We start from the raw sequence: 24389 nt of genomic DNA, 5'->3' as shown, positions 1-24389 counted from the left end.
GAATATGTTTGTGCTTTTGGTTGAGGTCCCGGGGTCCTCGGGGTGATTTCGGAATGATTTCGGAGAGATTGGAATTTTGTTGCAGGAGCTAATATTGCTGCTTCTGGTATTTTCGCATCTGCGGATTGGGAACCGTAGATGCGGTGCCGCACATGCGGGTGATTTGTCGCAGAAGCAAAAATTGGCCAGATGAGCAGATACCGCAGAAGCGGTCAAGAAGGCCGCATCTGCGAAGCCGCAGATGCGGAAGTTCAATCGCAGATGCGATTTTGGGTTTTAAGTGAAGAACCGCAGAAGCGGGGGATTTGACCGCATATACGGTACCGCAGAAGCGGGTTTTGGACCGCAGATGCGGAAAGGCCTGGGCAGACCATATATGTTATTTCATTTCGCGATTTTGGGTTATTTCCCTTTGTTGCCTTCGACCTTGGAGCTTTTTGGGCGATTCCGAAGAGAGAAATCAAGAGACTTCGTTAATGTAAGGAAATTTGGACCTAAAAACTCAATTCTATGGTTGTATTTCATGAATTTAGGGCTGAAATTAAAGGAATTAAAGGGCAAAAATGGAGGATTAGGGCTTGAGTTTAAGAGGCCTTTAAATGGGGATTTGAGGTGTCATTTGGACTCCGATTTTAGTATTTTTGATATGTATGAACTCATGGGGAGACGAGGAATTTATTGATGTGAAAATTTCTGAGTTTCGTGGAGTTGGCCTGGGGCTCGGGTTTTGCTAATTTCGGGATTAGTGCCCGTTATTGATTGTTTTCACTTGGGCTTTGTTCCCTTAGCATATTTTGATGCCCTCGTTCTGATTTTGGTTAGATTCGACGCGCGCAAAGGCCAATTCGAGGGGCAAAGGTGTCGCGAGCTAGAGATGTAGCCGGTTCGAGGTGAGTAATGGTTGTAAATGATGTTCTGAGGGTTTGAAACCCCGGATTGCACATCGTAGTGCTATATTGAGGTGAGGCACACGCTTGATGACGAGCGTGGGGTCGTGCACTATTGGGGACTGTGACTTGGTCCATCCCAATTGATGATTTTACTGCGTATTTGACTGAAATCTATTTGTTATCATCGTTATTTGGGCTGCATGCCATATTTGGGCTCCGTGCCAACTATTTGAACCCTTCCGGGGTTTTTGTTGATATTTCCTCACTGTTTTGACTTGTTACTTGAACTCAGTCATGTTATTTTTCACTGTTTTCAAAACTCAGCCATGTTCACTCAGTTTTAATACTCAAATGATATTTAAATGATGTTTTGGGCTGAGAAACACTGTTTTATTGTTGCTCGAGAGGCTTATGTGGTTTTTGACTGAGTAAGGCCGAGGGCCTGTGTTGTGAGGATACTATGGGATCGGGTTGCACGCCGCAGCGGTGATACACTGATACTGATTATGAGGCCGAGGGCCTGAGATTGTACGTCACGAGGTGGCTTGATATTGATATGAGGTAGAGGTCTTGTTTATGATGCCACGAGATGGCTTGATATTGCGCTTGGGCTGAATGGGGCCCCTCTAGGAGTCTGCACACCCCCAGTGAGCGTGGGTACCCAGTGTGATGTGTGATATAGACCGAGGGGCTGGTACTGTTCTGAGATATTGCCCGAGGGGCGGATTTGTTGACATTGTGCCCGAGGGGCGAACCTTATGTGCTTATCTTTCTTATTTTCCTGTCATTTACTTGCTTAATTGTGTATTTGTGCCCCAGGGGCGGATTTCTATGCTTATCTGTACTAGTTGTTCTACATTCATTTGCGTAACTGTTGAAAAAGCCATTTTCAAAGAGTTTTAAACTGAGCTAAGATGTTTTAAGGGATTTTACAGCTTCATTGCTATCTTACTGGTTTTGTACCACTTCTATACAGCATGTGGATGCACTTTCCGTGATTTCTTATCACTCAGTCTTTATTTATGATTATTACTCACTGAGTTGGAGTACTCACTTTACTCCCTGAACCATGTGTGCAGATTCAGGTATTCTACACCCGGTAGCGGGTTTTGACTGATCGGAGGCAGAGTTATCGGAGTTTAGCAAGGTAGCTTCCGGCGTTCGCAGCACTGCTTTACTCCCTCCTTATTTTATTAGTTTATACTTAGTACATTCCAGACTTTGTCAGTTGTATTTAGATTTAGTAGATGCTCATGACTAGTGACACCCTGGTTTGGGCTGTGTTGGGTTGTATTCCGCGAATTGTTATGATATTATCCGCTGTTTAGCGTTATTAAATCGTGTTTTAGCCTGTTATGTTGCTGCTTAGCTGTTTAACTTCGAATTGGAAATGTGTCGGCTGCCCTTGTCTTCACGAGAGGCGCCATCACGACCGGGTCTGGGTTTAGGGTCGTGACAGTGTACCTCCATATGTGAATTTTATGTGTGGACCGGGTGGCACGCCGCCATAGGTATGTTGTTTAGATCGGGCTGCGCGCCACAACAGTATGATGTTGAGTACAGTTCCCTATAGTTATTTTTATGCATTTGTTTCCTATTTTTCCTGAGGAAAGCTCTTATTTGTTGTGTGCCTGCGTCCCATATATGATTCGCGAGCGGGGTGTTTGATTAATTACATTGACCGCGTCGCATGCATGATTCGCGAGCGGGGTAATTGGATTTCCTTTTCAGAGTTCATTTTCCTTTTGTCACGTTCGGGTTCATATCCTATTGGCACATTATGGCATCATATGAGACTTTTGAGCACGTCCGGCGTGGCTTATTGCCTGAGCGGTTCGTACTGGGTGAGACGAGATCATTGGATTTAGGATCAGTGCAATCTGATTACATGAAGTATATTAAGGAGCAAATACCATTATTTGGTTCAGAATGAGGTCATGGTTCTTGTCAGGAGTATAGGCCTGATAAATTGTTGGCTCGGCAGTTGGTTATGAATTTCTACACACCTCTTCCGTCTTTGCGGTATTGTAAGAGTTAGAGTGAGACCTATGTTGGTCGTGAGGTGCAATGGGAGCATCAGATTTGTGGAACTTCGATTTATTCAATCAGAGAATTCTATTGTGGTCCTGTGAGAAAAGTGGTGCAAGGTGTGAATTAGCTAAGATATGCAGTCATGTTTTGGTGTTGCGTGTAGTTATTGATACGGTGAGCGTATGTTGGAACAGGCCTGGCAGAGAATTCTGGATGATGGAATTGGGCTCTAAGGCTTATTTGCTTAAGTGAAAAAGGATATCTTCAGATTGACCGAACCAGGGTGCCCAACTGAGTTGTGGTATCACGGGTAGGTGCTCGAGGTGTTAAATAGTGATTCCAGACAACCCCAGCACAGTTCCTAGCACGTTCGAGGACGAACGTATGTTTAGGTGAGAGAGGATGTAACGACCCGAGCGGTCGTTTTGAGCTCTAGCGCTCCGTTCAGCAGTTTGAGGCCATGAGCAGCTTCAATTCAGGCATTATGACTTGTACGCATGGTCGAAATTAAATTTCGGGAAGTTTGGAGTTGACTTGGAGAGGACATTCTCATTTCGGAAGCTTTAAGTTGTGAGAATTGACTAGGATTGGATTTCAGAGTAAACAACCTCGGAATCGGGATCTGAAGGTTCCAGTAGGTTCGTATGATGATTTCGGACTTGGGCGTATGCCCGGATCGGGTTTTGGGTGACCCGAGAGCGTTTTGGCGCCTATTGTGGAAGTTAGCATTTTGGAAGAAATTTCATAAGTTTGGGTTGAAGTGCAATTCAGTGTTATCGATGTCCGTTTGGGATTCCGAGTCTGGGAGTAGCTTTTTATGGTGATTCTGGAGTTGGGAGCGCGATCGGAAGTGAATTCGGATGTCCATGGAGCATTTTGGAGCCAATTGGCTAAGGATAGAAATTTGAAGGTTTTTGAGAAGTTTGATCGGAGGTGGACTTTTTTATATCGGGGTCGGAATCCGATTCCGAAAGTTGGAGTAGGTCCGTAATATCGAATATGACTTGTGTGCAAAATTTGAAGTCAATCCGGACGTGATTTGATAGGTTTAAACATCGGAAGTAGAAGTTTGAAATTCTAAAGTTCATAAAGCTTGGATTGGGGGTCGATTCGTGATTTTAGTGTTGTTTGATATGATTTGAGGCCTCGAGCAAGTCCGTAATGTGTTTTGGGACTTGTTGGTATGATTGGTTGGGGTCCCGGGGGCCTCGGGTGTATTCCGAGTGGTTAACGGATCAAAAATAGAATTTTGGAAAAGGCTGAAGTTGCTGGTTGCTGGTATAACCGCACCTGCGAGACTTGGGCCGCAGGTGCGGCCTTCGTGCCGCAGAGGCGGAAATGGACGGCTGGGTTGGGACCGCAGATGCGGTCATTTTGCCACAGATGCGGGACCGCACCTGCGTAAGAAGAAGTGCAGATGCGGAGGTTGAAGGCTTGGGGGAAGATCGCAGAAGCGGCAAATGGTCCGCATCTGCGGGACCGCAGAAGTGGTCAATAGACCTCAGGTGCGAAAGTACTGGAGGCAGTGAGTGTTTCAAAAGTCGGGATTTGGCCATTTTCTCTCATTTTTCTCTTGGTTTGGGTGATTCTTGGAGGGTTTCAAGAGGGGGTTTTCATCATCAATGATAAGGTAAGCTATCCCCACCTATCTTGAGTTAAATACATTGATTACGTACGGATTTGAGCATAAAATTGGTAGAAATTTGGGATTTTGGTGGGAAGACCTAGAAATTTATATTCTTGGAATTTGACCACGATTTTGGGTATGAAATTGAGAGTAAATTATATATTTGAGTCCGTGGGGTTATGGGTAAACTTGTTCTTCGAAAAAATTCAGAATCCGGGCACGTGGGCCCGAGGGCATTTTTGTCAACTTTTCGATCGGGGTTAGGAATTGTAATAAATTGGATTGTAATGAGTAATTGAGCATATATTAATGGATTTGCATAATTATTGGCTATCTTTGTAGCATTTAGCATCGATTCGAGTCTTCGGAAGGGCGTGGGATGCCGGTTATGGATCTTCGGAGCGAGGTGAGTCTCCTTTCTAACCTTATAAGAGGGAATTGTCCCCATAGGTGAAATAATTGATTATGTGCTCCTATTTGTGGGGGCTACGTACGCACGAGGTGACGAGAGTCCGTGCGTAGCTACTAATATGTGTAAGTTCGGGTAGTCTAGGACCCAAAAGCATGCTATACTTGGAATATTTGTGATCTTATTGATAGTTGAATTTCTTAAATGTTATCGAATTGGTAAATGAATTTCTAAGAGGGTTAAACTTCATTTTCTTAAATCAATAAAAGAGAATTGGTTTTTATTTGGATAAATGTTCCCCGATAAATTCTTAATTTGCTGTTTGAGCATGTATTTCTATGTGTACCTGCGTCGCATGTAAGGTTCGCGAGCAGGGTGATTGTTTATTTAAAACTGACCGCATCGCATGTATGGTTCGCGAACGGGGTAATAGACGCATCTATGGTTCACGCCGTTCGACCCTCGGTAGTGCACATTTTATAATTATGTTGGATCGGGCCGTACGACCTCGGCATGAGTTGTACATGCTTGTATTGCTTGCCTTGATATTTGTTGATACTGACATCTGCTCTCCCAGACTTGAGAAAATTGTTAATTAGTGGATTATGAATCCGGAGACTTTCAACAAAAAGGGATTCTTACCTGTTTGTGACTCATTCGAATTTACTGTTGTTCTTAATAAATCTGTGATTTATCGCATTAATAATATTATTATTGGACCATTAGTAAGTGTCGAAGTTGCCATCTCGTCTCTACTTCTTCGAGATTAGGCGGGATACTTACTGAGTACACGTTATTTTCTTACTCATGCTACACTTGCTGTGCATTTTGTTGCAGAGGTGCAGGTACTTCTAGTGGCCTACTGGGCGTTGCAGTATGGGTGACACGGAGACTAGGTGAGCTGTATTCCCTCGAGGCGACCCGCAGCTAGTATAGACTCTCTCATAATTTTATTTATTTTCTGTCCGAATTGTATTCCAGACAGCTGTTGTACTTTATTCGATTTCTTAAAAATTGCTCATGCACTTGTGACACCGGGTTCTGGGATGGTTATGAAGTATTTTGTATTAACTGCTTATTATTTAAATTTGATTTGAGACGATCATCTTTTTAATTGGTAAATTTGAAGGAAAATCATAGATTTTAAGAGTATTAAAACGAGAATTTAATTAAGTATTTTGGTTGGCTTGCCTGACAGTGGTGTCCGGCGCCATCACGACCCTTAGTGGATTTTGGGTCGTGACAGGGAATAGGGAGGGGTTAGAAAATTTTGGGGAAGAAAATAAGAGAAATAGGGGGAAACCCATTTTTAGTTTCTGATTTTCAGAATTACCGACCAAAGTTGGTCGCTATTTTGGTCGGTACATTAAGTGTTGACCATTTGACCAAATACCGACCAACTTTGGTCGGTTTTCTTAAAAAAACTAATTTTTTTTTTTGTTTTTATTTTTTAACATATTATAAGCTATAAAAAAGTTATTAATAACTATAAATATTTATTTTATTTAACTACAATTATTATAAATAATTATATTTAAGTATATGAGTAATTTCTCACACACACATAAACTATATTGTAATTGATGATCAATCTTATACATTACTACGTACGTACGAATAATTAATTAATTTATATATATATATATATATATATATATATATATATATATATATATATATATGGGTGAGAAGTTTTATTTTAATAATTTCACGATGCATCTAAGTAAGTTATAAGTTCAATGAAATCGATTTACAAACAGATTTGATGATAAAATATATATACTAATTAGGATCTTCACAAGTCTATCCAATCCCATAAAAGATACCCGACCCTTATCTATATAGACTTGTGAAGAATCCTAATTAGTATATATAATTTATTCATCAAATATATCTGTTTGTAAATTTATTCATCGGACTTACTAACTTACTCAGATGCATCGCTTTGAATTATTAAAATAAAAACGTTCCCCTATATCTATATCTATAGCTATATAGATAAGGGTCGGTTCTTTTTAGGGAATTGATAGACTTGTGGAAGATCCTAATAGTATATATAAATTTATTCACAATATATTCTGTTTGTAAATTGATTCATTTCGACTTATAATCTTTACTCATGCATTCGTTGAATATTAAAAACAAAACGTTTCACCTATATATATATATATATATATATATATAACACGCTTCGTTGTACTACTTTAACTACATATATGGCATGTTATAGTATATGTTAGTGTATTCATCCCTTGTATTACAAAAGTGTTAACGGATTACATTTATATTATTTAGATAGTAAATATAAAAGTGATTTAAATTTTGACAAATGTTGACCAAATAACCGACCAAAGTTGGTCGATGACTTTCCGGATATTAAAAAAAAAAAGCTACCAAAGTTGGTCGGTAAATGATTCCCCTGTATTAACCGACCAACTTTGGTCGGTAATTTTAAATAAGATTTCTTTATATTTTATAAAATATTTTAAATAATAATATAACTATTAAAATTTTTTAGCCGGGTCCCACATTACCGATCAAAGTTGGTCGGTAATGTAAAATTTTCTTCGTCTACACAATGCTGACCATCTGGGTCAACCTGTTGACCACTTTACCGACCAACTTTGGTCGGTAATTTTTATAAAATAAATATGAAATATTTTTCCCCTTAGCGACCAACTTTGGTCGCTAATATGGACAGACCTTTGGCGGCAAAATTTTGGTTATCCATTTTCTAAATGGATAATATGGTTCTTATCCATATTTGACCCGTTTTTAAAAAGTTTATTATTCAACCTATTTTTAATGGATAATGTGGATGATTAACTTTTTTCTTTTAACCACCGTTGCACCCCTAATTAAGCCTATGATCCATTAAGTGGTCTCCCTTTCTCTCGGTACTTTAAACCAAGACCCTTCGGATTTAGCTTCTCTAACTTCACATTTAATTTATGGAGTGCGGAGTACGTAGATTTGCCTGTCTTCGTCCTGATTAAATCGGATTTGTGTCTAAAAGTTGACATTTCTACTCGAAATATCTTATTAAAAATGGTGGTTTGACCCTTTGGTGTTTAAGTCTTGTCAACCTTCTAGTACTTGGATATTTGTACAATTCATTATTCGAAGATGAAATACTAGTAATTACACCCGCTTATCTTAGTAATATACAATTTTTTTGTTTTGGAAAATTCGGCAGCCGCTACCTTTGAGTGCATACTGGATAACCTACTTCTGTTAGTGAGGGAATTGATCTCTGATCTCCCAAGTGAAAAATCACTCACTTAACTAACTCAGCCAACCGGTGCAGGTTTGTTAGGTGAAATGTACCCCAAAAAAATTGTTAAAAAACAGTAGTGTACGATATGTTAGGTGAAATGTACAGAAATAAATGTACAATTTGTTACTCCAAAAGAAAACATATGCAACTTATGATTTCAACCAAACCAAATTGCCAAACAAAGCATCCTAGAACAACACTACAAGGGCATATTTCAATGGAAATTACAAGTTCCCCGACAAAGATCTCTATCTTTCAACGAAACATTTTTACGTTATGTTTGATGGGCGTTTAAATTTCAAGGATTTAAGTTTAACATTGGACTTAAGTCTTAAATGCAAGTAATAATATTCCAAGGGAAATTTACACAAATATGATCATTTTGCGCCGCAATCCAGGGGGGGAAAGGAGTGTAGCCTACCGGCCATAACTTTCAACACAAAATATAAATATATAGTATTGAAAAACCTACTAAAATCTCGACAAATCTTATGATTGAACCATAGTTTAGATGAATTTAATGCTGAAATCGTAAAAGTTGAATCGTTTAAATTTAAATATTGGATTCGCCTCTGCCGCTATGGAGAACCCAGTTAGCATTATTACTTCAATCGTAGAATAGCTGTCACATATCAAAAAAAACGCAAAAAAGCCTATATGAACGAATAAAGACAAATTTTTCTGTACAAAATGTTACATGTCATGTTAAACACTTGTACCACTAGAGAAAATTAAAAGAAAACACTACATTTTACAGTTCTCATATCATATATACTCTTGTCACTTTTATTTCCTGAAACTTTTCTTGCAACCTGCAGATACTACACCACAGAAGTAGTAAACAAAGAACCAGATGTCCCCCATCAACTCGGCGAAAGAACTCAATCAGGTAACAACTACGTTGCGGATCAGCATAAGATAGTGTTGAATGAAGCTAGCTTTTTTAGTCTGAGGTTCATCGTTTTGGCTCATTCAACGTCTTACCCTCAAAAAATTCACCAAGCATACGTTCAAGATCTTCAGCCGAGTACCTGATATACTTTTGGGGATTCTTACCATTCTCAACCATTGGCCTATAGCAAAAAAATACATTCAATCATCAGAATAAGAATAATTGCTACTTGCGACAAAGTAATGGTTCACATACAAAATCATTTACCAGCCAAACTGAGTAAACATAAAGTTTGAGGCAACTAATTTTGGATGCTAATAATCACACATTTCGAAATGTATCAATTCATCAACAATCCTCTAGTGATTCAAGTGTTTTCCGAAAACCATCATACCAAAAATAAACACAAACATAATTGGTTAAGATATCATACCCGAATCGTTTGATGAAAGATCTGTATGCAGGCAGTAAGACTTCAGCAACTGCAAGCCTCAATGATTCTCGTAACTCGGTGTCTGGAACTGTCCATTGACTTTGTCTTTGATGAAGTTCCTCAAATTGAATATTGAAAGTCTTCAACCTGTAAAAAGTGACCAAATGCTTAGCGGACTAGAATGAAGATATTTATCTGAACATGAAGTTAACTTGGTTAAAGAAATGGACCTTTCTTTTACAAGCGCTCTTGAAACTCCACTGTTATTTTGTCCGTCTACACCCATAGAGTTACTGCCCCCAGATGATGTTAGCCCTTGAATCGAGAGGCATTGCAGAATCTACTTCAAAATAAAAACAAGTTATTGACTATGATTAGCTAATGCAAAACCTATCTTTTCGGATAAGTTCACTCGATCCTAGAATCCCGGAAGGAGAACAACAAATCAAAATAACCAGGATAATTGCACGAAAATACCAAAAGAATGATGATGATGATGATGTTGGATGTATAAAAGAAAAGCAATAGGTAGTTTATTGTGCAACTTTTCTAACAATCACATAGTTTACTCATTGATGTAGAGATAATTTATACCACATATGAAAGTGCCAAAGATTTAGTGTTCTAGTGTTTTGGTGTTTCACCAATATGCTTCTATCTATTTGAGAGGCATTACTTATAATATTTAGTAGTGTTCCCTTTGTAGGAGACATATTTTCGGAAACATGAAAGAAAAAGAAAGAACAAATAGCAAATACCACCACAGAAAATTTCATAAAAACATAAAGTAACTCAAGTGACCGTAATTAGACATCACAACTGGAGCAGCAAATAAGAGAAAATTAATGAAGATAATGCCCACACATATCATCATGTCAAACTTAACCCCTTATGGTATTATCACTAACTTAACTTCAACTTTGAATAGCATTAATAAATGTTGCAGATCAGAGAGTAAGCTCATATTTTAAAATTTGTTGCTATTTCTGTGTCTCCTTTTTCTTCCTTTTTTACTTTCTTTCAGAAAAGAAATAATGGGGAGGGAGAGGCAAGAGAATCAATACCTTTGCCCAAGTAATTCTTTTGTATTGATTTGCGTGTTGCTGTACAACTCTCCGGTGTCTTTGAACCCAATCGTCACCCAATAAATCCTTGGCTTCAGACCTAGAAGGAAACAAATTATAAGCACCGCCAATTTTCAAGCAAATATACTACTACTAAGGCAGTCACCGAGCATGTAACAAACCTGCGAACAGATCTGACCATGTAGTGAATATTGTTCATAAGGAACAAGTTAGTAAGAGCTGGATCCTTATACTGCTTAGATTTCCCATCCAAATTGGTTTGAAGAGCTTGCATTATGCGCATTGTAACGGAAGCTAGTTGAGAATTTGAATCTCCATTTTCAAACTCTTGGAACAGTTGTTTCAATGTCGATTGATAGCTGAACAGAAAGAACCACACAGTCAGGTTTGGTTATATTTAGTTTCAAACAGAAGTATACTTAATTGTTTAAGCAGAGAAGAGGTGTAACAGCTGAGGACAAGATCTCCGCAGTTACACATCTAACAAACATTTTAACAAAGTAAAAGCTCCTTTATCTCCCTTCGTGTCAGATAGTTATAAAGCACGAAGCACTGTAGCCGCTAAAACTAAACAGAAGCAAAAATAGCCATTCTACCAACAGAAACTAGGGTAAATAATACACGAGTAACATTTGATTCTTGCACTCTAGACAAATGGCGGATACCTTTCACACTATTCTTGCTGGTATCTCAACCTATGTTGCGCGGACTCTCCAAAATGATGCCGCACCCGTGGCGGATCCTCCAAAAATACACTACTTTTGGAGGATCCGACCCGCACCCGGCAAAATTTTCGGAGAATCCGAGCAACATAGATCTCAACCAGTTGGGAAAATCATATGTACATTATGATCGTCTTTTGGTATATTATTTTTTATACCCTTATTACCTCACCCCGCATCCCCTATATGGTTTCTTCCTTCTATTTTTTGCAATCACTGCCGGAAACTTCCTACCTAGAGCATTTTTTTAGCCAAAGAAGGAAAACCAAACTCTCGTTTGATCTTATATTTGATGTGTTCTTTACTAGCAAACATACAGCAGTGATTGTTGCTCGATAGCACCGACATCACCGCATTTAGAACGATAGGCCATACCCTCTGGTTTCCTTTTCTCACAACATTACGTTCAATAGCATGCTCCTTACCTCTGAGGCACCAGCCAACTCACATCAAGCCAAAAGCTTGATTCCAGTAACTGCTTTATAGTCTTGTGATGCAGCAATTTGTGAGTTCCTTAATATTTTATGATCAATTTTGCATGTAAATTCACATAGCTAAAAGATTCTTCCACTCAACCCTCGTGCTCTGCTTTTGTGAGTGTTTTATAAATTTTTAAATGCCTCAGGACCTAAGCTCGCTATCCATACACCTCACTTCCAGATCAGTAGATCTGTAACTTGTCTTTCTAATGCATTTATTCGTGAAACCATCAACATCCATGAAACTTTAAATCGAGCATCTTGTCCATCCACCCCTTTAGAGCGAAAAACAATCAAGACAACCAGAAGGCAAGACATGGTAGTTTGAACTACTTTCACACAATTCTCCCAGTTGCAGAAACTTCTTATTTTACGGCACATTAAAGAGATAAGCTGGGTAAAGCACGCTACAAGTTGTTCCACTAGCTAGTGAAGAAACATGGTATAGATGTATAGTAGTATCAAGAAGCTTCTAATTATATGAATATATAAAAAACATCATTTAGTTGAGACAACTTACTCGAACAGGAACTTCACATAATTAATCACATAGCTCGTCAAGGGATGGACAGTTCCATCTGATACGGCGGTTTTGGTTGCATCTTTCTCGACAGCTTCTTCAAAATCACGAAAGGTTTCTTGGGCTGTCTGAGCAAGTCGCTTTGACAAACCAAAGGCAGATTCCCTGATTTCATTGCAAGATTTACCTCTAAAAAGTAATTCAATCTGCAGAAAATCCACAATATTCATGTGTATTAAACCAGAAGGCTGATAACAGATTACAAAGTTGACAAAGATGAAAAAAATACACCTAAAACATTGTGGGATGCATTAGATAGACATAGGATGCAACCAGAGAAATGCAGTAGACCTCTAAGAGAGGCCTGTTTAAGCCAAAATAAGTCAAACGATATTCAGCGCAAATATATATATACATATACTCGAACCCTCACCACCAGGTGAAAATTCAGGCAACCAACTGAGCTACTAAGATTCCGTATGCTTACTTCACTTACACCATACTTTTCCAGTAGGTACTGATATTCCATTTGTTAGTCATGTCATCACCATGGTTTCAGACCATGCAAAATTTCATTTGGGGCCATATCCATTAAATAGTCAGTAGTCTTTCAGCAACAGACTAGCATAACTTGAGATTATTATATCTTCCGGATGGTAGGCAGCTTTTAAGCCTACAAGTATAAGGTAAGATGGAACAACCGTATAGAAGCCCGTTACTACTTTATCAAAGAACCAGGTGCATGTTTTGGCTTAATTATCAATCATGTGAGTCAAGTAATATATTAACACCCTCAATTAAAGAGCATTATCTGTAGCAAATATCTATTAACAACTTGCTTAAACTATACAAGGTAGCAAGTAAACCAATGTCAATTGTCACCACATTAAAGACATTGATTCTTGATTGAGGACTTCAGCAACAAAGGTTTAATGAAAATTTTAGACTATATTTTACTCTTGACCTTTTCCACTTTGCCACAATCTAATAAATCAAAGCCTGTTGCTAATGTTCATACCTCTGAATGAAGTTCCCGCATTATTTCATACATATCTAGAAGCACAAACAACTTCTCAGGTGATCTTTTGCTTTTGGCAATTGCATCACCAAAACTAAGCAGCACAGCAACACTCCCAGTAGTAACTTCAGCAAAACATTGATCTTTGAGGTGCTCAAATCCTTCAAACATTTGATCACAAACTTTTCGCTCCGCAGCAAATAACAATTTGACCTGTTATCATAAGATAGTCAAATGCCGATTTTTTCCCAACTTACTGAGGTTGTTAGAGAAAACTTACAGCAATCCGCATAAAATGAATCCAGTTTCCAATTTTAAATTCCAGAACTTCCCATTGCATCTTCTGGACATCATCTTTGCTAAGTTTTTCCACTCCCAACTTGCGAAGACTTTCTTCCAGAACAGGAGAACGGGTATCCCTATGGCAGCAATTTATAAATTGAAAGAATGAGAAAAGAAGGCAGCAGAGGAACTAAAGGAAGAATTTGCTTTAACAGAAAATTGATGCGAGATGTATATAAGAATCTTCATAATACTACAAACAACAAAAACACAAGAAACTTTTTACACAGACAGCAATAGCAAAAGGAAGCACCATGTCCACTCCATGACAAGACTGAATTCGCCGTAATGATACTTACACCTCACCCTTTATTTTTTCCAACTCAATCTTCCAATCTCAGGTCAATCACAAATTCACAATATAAGAACATCAGCAGAACCGAAATGCTTCCCATCAACTCATTCTACCAATCCAACAACGGTATCCCATTATGACTCCACTAAAGAGACTACAATCCTGCATCCCCCCCCCCCCCCCCACCAAAACACACACACACAAAAAAGAATCACGTCATTCATTGACTAGGGGTTCCAACTTGCTAAGTTGCTCGGACACGGGTGCGGGTGTCCGATACGGGTGCGGATCTAGATGTCGGATCCTTCGAGATGTAAATTCTAAGATTCGGGGACACGGATCCTAGTACGGATACGGACGGGTGCGAGGATCCGACTAAAAATATAAAAAATATCTTTAAATTATGATAAATTTTGTGGAATACCTAAGTATAACTTGTAAAGTGTGGATTTCTTGATATTCTCAAGTTATAGATAAGTAAAGGATTGATTTCTTAGATAAGGTATGATATTTTCTTCAAATTTATCCTAGTTTTGGTTCTGATTTTGGGAATCAAATTGTATCTCGTGTCGAATATTTCCGTCCATTGTGGTCAAAGTACCCAAAATTGTTTGACCAGATCCGGTACGGATCCCATACCCACACCCATACTAGTGTCGTGTCGACACGGGTGCGGCACCTAAATTGCCATGTCGGAGCAACTTAGCCAACTTGTACGTTGAAACTAGGTTCATGAGTAGCGCTGTATCTCTTAAACATAACATTAATTTCTAGAATCACAACCAAAGCAATTATTTTGTTCTTTTTCTTTGTTTCTTTAAATTTTCCAAGGTTTTCGAGTAACCTTATTCTGGCTTAATAAAGAAAAGATTCAGCTTTTTCACAGCAATGGGTGGATCTAACACAAAATTCTGATGCTTCAAGATCACATATAATTCAAATTTCTACGGTTAAACAACAGATATTTACCTGTATATTTTTACCAGCTGCTGTTGATGAACAGCTTGAACCATCTGTTGGACTAGATCATGCAGTAGCGGCAGGATCCTTGGAGGGATAAGAGTTGGTGGTGTATAGACGGTATTATCTGTTCCGTTATTATGCTCAGCGTGACTACTTGACAAATGGTTCTTACCATTAGATTCTCCTGGTGATCCAGATGATGGCCGCATTGAATTTGGAAGGCATTCAAAAAGACGTTCTGGTTCAACAGGTTTGCTGAAAAAGCAGAACTCAGATTTAGTCAAAGCTCAATTGAAAAGCAAAACAATAGCATGGCAAGAAATAAATAACAGCATACACACGGACAAATATAAAACCCCCCACATTCACCACTGCTTAGCGAGCAGGAGTATAACGCAAAACTATTGCAAAGCAAGTGATGAATAACAGCATGGACAAGACAAATATAAAGCCATCCAAACTTCTGTTAGAACTTACTATGATACACAACACAACTTACCCTACTTTTAGGGAGAAGCCTATAACCTCGAGCTCTTTGGGGCTTAACTTTTACCACTAGAGCAGAACTTCATTGGCAAAACATATTTAGTGTATATAGATCCATTGACCAGAGAGAAGATTGAGAACATAAGCCCAAACAATAGGATTGTTAAACAGACAGTAACATCTTTATGAGAAGACTAGTCACAAAATGCTCGAGTCTCAAACCCAAAAATGTTAGTAAAAGCCACAATAACAGCCCACATAAAGGTCAACCTGAAGAGTAATTGAATATTTAGTTTCCATAAATTGTTACAGCTACAATTTTACATGAAACTTGAAAGGTAAGAAGTACACTATAATCACTATGACATTGATACTTGAATATTGAAAAAACGATAATCCCACACATAAGGACAAAAGAAATTACGAACGGAGAGAACAAACAAAAGGAATAAATGGAAGAAAAGGAGAAGGTGTCGAGATAAAATTATGAAATATATACTTTTTCTGTTTGGATGAGAAAGAATAATACTCTGAATGGTTTACTTTCTATAAAAAAGAATAATAATTATACTTTGAATGTTAAGAATGCCAACAAACCTGTAAGATGACAACAACTGCTTAAACTCCTCTTCAAGCTTTGAAATAGCCTTGGCAAGTAAGCTATTTGCACTATTGAGCACTCCATCACTACTCTTGAAGCTTTTGTTGTTGTTGAAGAAGCGAATGTTGTTTCTCAGTTGTTCAATTGCTTCAAGGTAACTTTCTAGGTCCTCGTGTGGGCCTTTAAGTATTTTCGCCTCTGCCTACATATGATGGAACCATGAGTTGAGCAGCTCCAAGTTCAAAAAGAATATTTCAAAAGTAACTCAACTTTGTATCAGACTAGAAAGGGAGAACCACATTTCGATGGTGGATCTTTCTTTTTTTCCCTTTTCCTTTTTAACCGCCAGAGAGGATTTGTGTTTACCCTACATCTCTAACACAAAGAAAAACCCCCATTCTGAAACCATTTCCAGTTAAAATCATTTGACTCTAGAAAAAGCTGTAGTGTTTACTAGTCAAAGGTAGCAATACCACCCATGATTCCCTCTTTCATTGCTGTCCGAAGCGATTCCAATTCCATAATGTCGAGTGCAATTACTAAAAACTGCTAAAGGATCGTTGTTGAAAAAATAGGATGAGGCGGGGTTCTCAAATGCCCAAATTATAATGCTAGCGGCGAAAGGAAATTCCAATGGGTTGAATAGCACCTGTTGGAGTCATGATTACCTTTTTTATAGTGACAATAATTCCTTTGACCCAAATGTAGCAAGTAACTATATTTTCTATTCCAAGAAGTACAGGCAACAAGTATTAATGACTAACTCATACAAGAGTCCTTGAGAATAAACCCTCCAAAAAATATTAAAGTGAGGTGCACGCCAAGAAGGCGTGGGTGATGAGGTGCCCCTTTTGGTTGGTAGGGGGGAAAATGTGAAAGTGCTCATTTTAGGCCCATCTAAATGCTTTATTTCAAACCATGTGACTACTGTACCTCGGGGATTTCTTGGTCATCAAAAAATAAAGAAGAACTAATCTAAATAGCCGCTCACCCAAGTCCATAAACTAAAAATAGCATGTGGATGTATAATATATTATATACATAATCCATATGTAATGTGTATAACTGTGTATAATCAGTGCATAATCTATGTATACCAGCGAATAAAAATAAACAATGAATCTGGCCGGCTATTTGTGCAAAGATCCCAAAATTAAAAGCAATACTACTACACTGGCAGTAGAGGTGAACCACAAAGTTTGGAGTTTGGACAAATTCCATCAAACAAAGGACTGCCACTATTTATCCAGCAAAAATATTCTACAGAAGGCAACTTTTTATAAGTGAAAATCCTAAAAACTTTTTCTGTTCTTTTGCTAACATCTTTTACGAGTCAAGGCCAAAGTCAATTGGGGTCTACTGTAAATAAACTCAGCCTCAAACTACTCTCTTTTTTTGTTTTGGGATACATATGGATAATTCCTGCTGGTGAAATTTGAAATTTATTGTAAAATTAGGCACTACCCATATCATCTCCATATAAAATCTCAGTTAGGAATCAAATTGGTGAGCATCTGAAAGATTAGTTATTTTTATTAACTAATTTCGACACTGCAAGGCAATCATTAATTGTGAAATCCCAAAATATTCAACAGAACTCTAACAACAAAGCAATGACAAAAATCAGAAGTTAAAGCAAACCTGACGGGAAAGATCAAATTGGGAGAGTATAACATCGGCGGCCTTCAAAGTCTTATCAATGTTCACATGAGCCTTCCGAATAGCATGAGTCCTAATCTACATAGAGCAGATTGAGTACCAATCAATAAATGGCAAAACTGAAAATGACCAAAAATGTTAATGTCTTGACCAAAACCAGATCAGTTGTAAGAATTTCAATCAACCCAGTTGACTCAAAATGGAAATGTTGAAATGAAACACAACCCAAAATCTCATCTTTTTCAACATTCAGATCCTCTCAACCAAAAATCACTTGATTCCCGGCAAAATAAAGCACCCCCAAAAGAGGGGAAAAAACAACAAAACCAACACCAAAAAAAAAATGATACCTTGTTTTACATAGTCAAAATTAGAGCAGTTGTAAGAATTTCAATCTAGCTCAGTTAGCTCAAAATGGAATCTTGAAATGAAACACGGCCGAAAATCTCATCCTTTTCCACATTCAGATCCTTTTAAGCCAAAATCACTTTAGTTCCCAAGCAAATATCCACCACCACCACCCCCCTCCCCCCCCACACACACACACACACACACCAAAAAACCATATCCCACCCTACTTTATTTTCACATTTGAATTGAATAGTTATTTTCCATGTCTTTTATTTCCCTTTTTCTCTGTTAGTAACAGTTACTAGTTGGTGGTTGGCACCAAATATATTTGGTAGCAAAAACTAGATCCAAATTTCAAGAACATGAAATCTTCAATTTGAAACAATCAAAAAGATTAAAACCCCAGCAACTATTTCTTGATCACATACGAAAAAGATACAAAACATAAGTATAAAAATCAAAGAACAAAACTTTAAGGAAAAAAGGGTTACCTGGGTTGGACGCATAGCAGTTTCAAGAGCAGAAAGACGATGGTCAAAAGAACCCAAAATAGAAACCATATTATCTGTAATGGACTGACTCTTATGTACTGCTTCTCTCATCTTTGCTGCTCTTTCACTTAACATATCAATACCCACTACTGCTATTCCTCCCCCGCCTGTGTTTCTTGGCATACCCATCCTTTTTTTCCTCTCTTTTTGGTGTGAAGACTTGTTCAACTTTTGCAAGAATAGGCAAAGAAATTGAGGGGAAATGAAAAGGAGTTGTGTTAAGGAAAGGAATGAAAGTAATAAATGAATAATAGGGAGAAGAAATAAAGGGTTAATGATAGTTGACAATGGTGGACAAATGTATTGCTTGTGGTTTGCTATGACAGGGTGTGTCTTGGTGGCTCCTTTCTCCTTTGTGTTGTCAAAATGGTCAACTTCGAAATCTATGTTACTTATATGTGGATCTTTTTTTCTCGAAAGGAATTAAAATGGCACTTATGTACTTTCAAGTGTTAGAAATTATACGTACACTAGTGAAGTGAATTTGATCAATAAAAGACCTTAATAGATTTAATAATAATTTTTAAATATTTTTAGAATAATACAAATATTTTATAATTTAAATATTTGAAATACTATTTTTAATTCAAATGAATTAGATTAACACTTAATTGTATTTTTTCCTCAAATTTTGGTTTTTCTATAATTGTACAGATGAAGCTTTTTATAAAAAAAGCATATCCATGAATAATGAATCTCAATAAAAATTGATANAAAGGGAGAGCACGAGAAAGGAGTATCATCTTCTTCTTCCTAACGAAAAGAAACGGAAAAAGGAGGCTCCAACTTTCTCTTCTTCCTGATAAAAATCTCAACCAAGAACAGCCATGAAAGAACCTTAGAGCTAACCATTTCCTTCACTATTCTTATACAAAAATTCACCACAAAACACCTTGAAACCCATCAGCTATAGCCAACCTTTTTCTGACCCCAAAATCAGTCCCATTCCCCAACGGAAATCAGCCCAAAAACAGATCTAAAAGGCAAAGAAAATCCAGCAGAAAATCTTCCAAAAATCAGCACCAAAAACGCCTGAAAATCACGCACACAAAGAGATCTTCATCGCCACTACTCCTTCTTCTTCGTCTATCACAGCAACAGCAGCCATGAAACCTATTTGAGTGTTTCAGCGCTGGTTCGAGTTTGTTTCCGGTTGCCGGTTCAAAATTTCCGCCTTAGTCTTCGGCTTACAGTCCGTTCGTGTTTAGCCATAGTGTCGCGTACTTCTTGTAGCCAGTTGGAAGATCTTAATATATCGAAAGGCTTCAAAGGTCCGTTATTATCTTCTTTATCATTTTTGCTTGGATAGTTAAAGTTCTATAATCTGCTATGGTCGCTAAATATTTTGTTGTAGAAATCATTTTCACTTAGTTGGTTTCATGTTTGTTACTTCATCTTAGTTTCATGTTGTTAACTTCTTTATCATTTTTGCTTGGAGAGTTAAAGTTCTATAATCTGTTATGGTGGCTAAATATTTTGTTGTAAAAATCATGGTCACTTAGTTGGTTTCCTGTTTGTTACTTCACCTTCTTGTTAGTCAAGGAAATTGCAAAAGTTAGTTTGAATAATGAAGGGATTAGCAGTAATGGACCATGTGGATGTTGGTTGAAATTTGTTGAAGTTCAACGTATGTTTGTATCATGTGTGCTTCATGAGAATTTTTTTTTTAAAACTTTTTTTTGGTACATCAATTAGTGGTTGATATCGTGTTTTGATTCTTGGTAAAATTGGCGAAATCTGTTAATTTTTGTCTTTTCTCGTTAAATAATTTGTGGCGTGCCGTGCCAAATAAAATGACAATTGCATGGCCCTCATTTAGTTATTTCTTTTAAAATCCTTAGAATTCGAGGCGTGCCATTTAGCGAATTTTCATGGCCCTCGCAAAGTTAATAAGACGCTAGCCATTTTAGGTGCGCTTTTTAATAATCTTACCTTCTTAAATACGGGTGCACATTTATGTGACCCAAATCCAAATCCCAAAACGTTGAATAAGAGGTGTTGAGGATCCGTGTGCATTTCATGTGACGTGATCCAAAAACACGCTCTTAAACGGCGTTCACTTTCGTAAAAATAATTAAAGCGGTAAATAATCTCAAAAAATTGCATTATAGGTGGGAATGTGTATAAAAACCAGATGTTTAGCCATTTATAATAATTTAAGCGACCGTGCTAGAACCACGGGATCCGGGGGTGCCTAACACCTTCCCTCGGGTCAACAGAATTCCTTATTCAGAATTTCTGGTTCGCAGACTCCAATTGGGAAGTCGAAATTTTCCTCGATTTGGGATTTAAAATCGGTGACTTGGGACACCAAAAGCCAATCCTTTCCCAAGTGGCGACTCTATAAAATAAATAAATAATCCCATTTCGAATAATGTCACTTTAAATGGAAAAACTCCCTTATACATTTATCCTTCGGGGTAGGGGTGTAAAAAGGAGGTGTGACAGGATGTATTAGGAAAAATAATAATATTTTAATTTTGATATTATTAATTTCTTGTTTAGTATTTTTTTATCCTATATATAATTAATACACTATATTCAGGCCTCATTTGTTTGCACTTAATGAAGACTATATTCAGGCCTCATTTGTTTGCACTTAATGAAGGTCTGAATCTAAATCATTCAGATCTCAAACATTAAATGCGTTTGTTTTTAAAGTCTGAATCTTCATTATTCAGATCTTAATAGTTAAGTGTGTTTGTTTTTTTTACTTTATAATCACTTAATGGGTATGAATAGGTCTGAATCATTAAGATCTATAACAGAGACTTAATTTCATTAAGATGCAATCATCCATATTCATTGTTAACTGCCTCCATCGCCTATTATTATCTGTTGGGTTTTGGATGTATTTAATTAATATATATTAAATACTTAAAAGAGGGTGAATCGGAAATGGAGGGAAATGAAATTTTTGAATGAAATTTTAAGTTCTCCCCCCCTCCCACCCCCCCACCCCCTTGGCAAATGGGCATTGTCCCATATTGGAAGAGGAAGAGGTTTTTATGGGTATATAAGCAATTGCTCTTCTTCTAGCTCTTAAAGAGTTGAGAAGAAGGCAAGCCTCGCGCCGTCGTCGTCGTCGCTCGCTCGGCTCGGCTCGGCTTCGGCTTCGGCTTCGGCTTCGGCTTCGGCTTCGGCTTCGGATTTGGATTCGGATTTGGATTCGGATTTGGTCAAATGATCGATTGATTGATTAACTTTTTGGACCAAATTTATTTGTTAATAATAAAATATTAACAGAAATGTTATTAAATATTTGTTTTAATAACAGAATATTAATATTAAATATTAATATTAAATCCAATCTGTTTTTCTGTTTTGGTAACAGAAAAGTAACTACCCTCTTCAATTTTCCCTCTTTATTTTCCCTCTTTATTATTGAATAAATGGTCATTTATGTAATGACATTTATGTTGTGGGCGTTTTGCATAAACAGCCATTCTGAAGAGTTGCACCTTTTCAGATTTCAGCCCAACTTTGGCTACACTATTCTGCTCAGAATTTCACTACGATTTTCTGAGTTTTCTCTCCTTCTTCTGCATACTTTTAGCATCAAACAAAGTAAAAAGTAAGTGTGATTTGCTACCGAACTTTGTGTTCGCTGAAATACTGGGGTTTGAAGTACCACTACACCAGTGTGTAATTCGTTCTATCCTGGGAGGAAATAATCCATAACCTTGGGTACTAGGAGGGGATTAAATTCCTTAAGGAAACTCTGTGAATTCAGTGGGCTCGAATTGGTTTTATGTCATTTCTGTTTATGTTCATTTTTGTTTATATTCATTTATATTTCCAGAATTATTTTACAAATACAGTCTACTAACAAGCTTAAGGAATTTATTATATTTTCTGTATTTGTACTTACTGTTTCTGGAAGAGTAAAACCTTTGTGGTTTTGTACTCTATTAAAATCTACGTGATTTTAACGTTTGTGTCATTCTTTTACAGAAATGACTAATGAGAATGAGAACCAAGCTGTTCCAACGGTGACTGCTAAAGCCTCAACAAGCCGAACGACACCGGCAGCATTGGCACCGGCTGAGAAACCCGAAAAATTCTTCGGGATTGATTTCAAGCGCTGACAGCAAAAGATGTTCTTCTATTTGACTACTCTAAGTCTCCAGGAGTTCATCAAGGAAGATGTTCCTGTGTTGTCCGATGAAACTCCAGAAACTGAACGCTTTCTCGTGATTGAGGCGTGGAAGCATTCAGATTTTTTGTGCAAGAATTATATTCTAAGCGGGCTGGAGGCTACTTTGTATAACGTCTACAGTGGCGTGGAAACGTCAAAGGAACTGTGGACTGCGCTTGAAAAGAAATATAAAACCGAAGATGCCGGGTTGAAAAAGTTTGTTGCTGCAAAGTTTTTGGACTACAAAATGGTAGATAGCAAGTCTGTTATTACCCAAGTCCAGGAATTGCAAGTGATTATTCACGATCTCCTCGCTGAAGGTATAAATCAAATTAATATTGATGTTGAAAGTAATAATCTTAGTATTTTTACCGATAGAAATTTCATTGAAGGTCTTGTCATCAATGAAGCATTTCAAGTAGCAACAATGATTGAGAAGTTGCCTCCTTTGTGGAAGGACTTCAAAAACTACTTGAAACACAAACGCAAGGAGATGTCCCTTGAAGATCTCATTGTTCGGTTGAGAATCGAAGAGGACAACAGAGCTGCTGAAAAGAGAGGCCGTGGAAACTCAACAATAATGGGAGCAAATATTGTTGAAGAGAAAAAAAAGAGGAACAAGGCTTCTGGACCAAAATACAACCCAAGCAAGAAGCGGTTCAGTGGAAACTGCTACAACTGTGGAAAAACTGGACACAAATCTACGGAGTGTCGTGCTCCGAAGAAAGACAAGAAGAAGGGTCAAGCAAACATGGTTGAAAAGCATGATGATGTTGGTGATTTATGTGTCATGCTTTCCGAATGCAACTTGGTGGGCAATCCTAAACAGTGGTGGATTGATTCTGGAGCCACTCGCCATGTTTGTGCTGTTAGAGAAGCTTTTGCTTCTTATGCTCCTGTTGGACCCGATGAGACGATTTCTATGGGAAATGCTTCAAAGGCGAAGATTGAAGGATGTGGGAAGATATTTCTCAAAATGACTTCCGGCAAAGTGGTGACTTTGAACAACGTCCTCATGTCCGAGATTAGGAAGATTTAGTCTCTACTGGACTTCTGTTTTGTTAAGAATGGTTTTAAATGTGTTTTTGTTTCCGATAAGGTTGTAATAAGTAAGAATGAAATGTTTGTAGGAAAAGGTTACCTCACTGAGGGCCTTTTCAAGCTGAATGTAATGGTTGTTGAAAATAATAATAAAATTTCAGCTTCGTCTTACTTACTTGAGTCAAATGAATTATGGCATATACGTTTGGGTCATGTCAATTATAAAACCTTACGGAAAATGATTAATTTGGAAGTATTGCCCAAGTTTGAATGTGACAAATCAAAATGTCAAGTATGTGTGGAATCTAAGTATGTTAAACATCCTTATAAGTCGGTTGAAAGGAATTCAAATCCTTTAGACTTAATTCACACAGATATTTGTGACATGAAGTCAATACCATCTCGCGGTGGAAAAAAGTATTTCATAACTTTTATTGACGATAGTACTCGATATTGCTATGTTTACTTACTTAATAGTAAAGATGAAGCAATAGACGCATTCAAGCAATACAAAAATGAAGTTGAAACGCAACTTAATAAGAAAATCAAAATGATAAGAAGTGATAGGGGTGGTGAATA

General features: G+C 37.6%; 1 protein-coding gene across 1 annotated transcript; it reads right to left on the bottom strand.

Annotated features, from left to right (window-relative positions):
- Positions 1-8780: 8780 nt before the first annotated feature.
- Positions 8781-19000, bottom strand: LOC109212954 (exocyst complex component EXO70A1-like). The gene is made up of 12 exons (XM_019376689.1): positions 18572-19000; positions 17712-17807; positions 16067-16272; positions 14990-15238; positions 13664-13802; positions 13384-13596; positions 12366-12571; positions 10806-11003; positions 10624-10723; positions 9790-9899; positions 9560-9706; positions 8781-9307 (listed from the first exon to the last, which is right to left on the bottom strand). The coding sequence occupies exons 1-12, from the start codon at positions 18758-18760 to the stop codon at positions 9190-9192; spliced, it is 1971 nt and encodes a 656-aa protein (XP_019232234.1). The 5' UTR covers positions 18761-19000; the 3' UTR covers positions 8781-9189.
- Between the last annotated feature and the right edge of the window lie 5389 nt (positions 19001-24389).

Source organism: Nicotiana attenuata, unplaced genomic scaffold, assembly GCF_001879085.1.
Source record: "Nicotiana attenuata strain UT unplaced genomic scaffold, NIATTr2, whole genome shotgun sequence".
In the NCBI taxonomy this organism is placed as follows: domain Eukaryota; kingdom Viridiplantae; phylum Streptophyta; class Magnoliopsida; order Solanales; family Solanaceae; genus Nicotiana; species Nicotiana attenuata.
The sequence above is the reverse complement of the archived record's forward strand: the minus strand, read 5'-3'. Positions and strand labels throughout refer to the sequence as shown.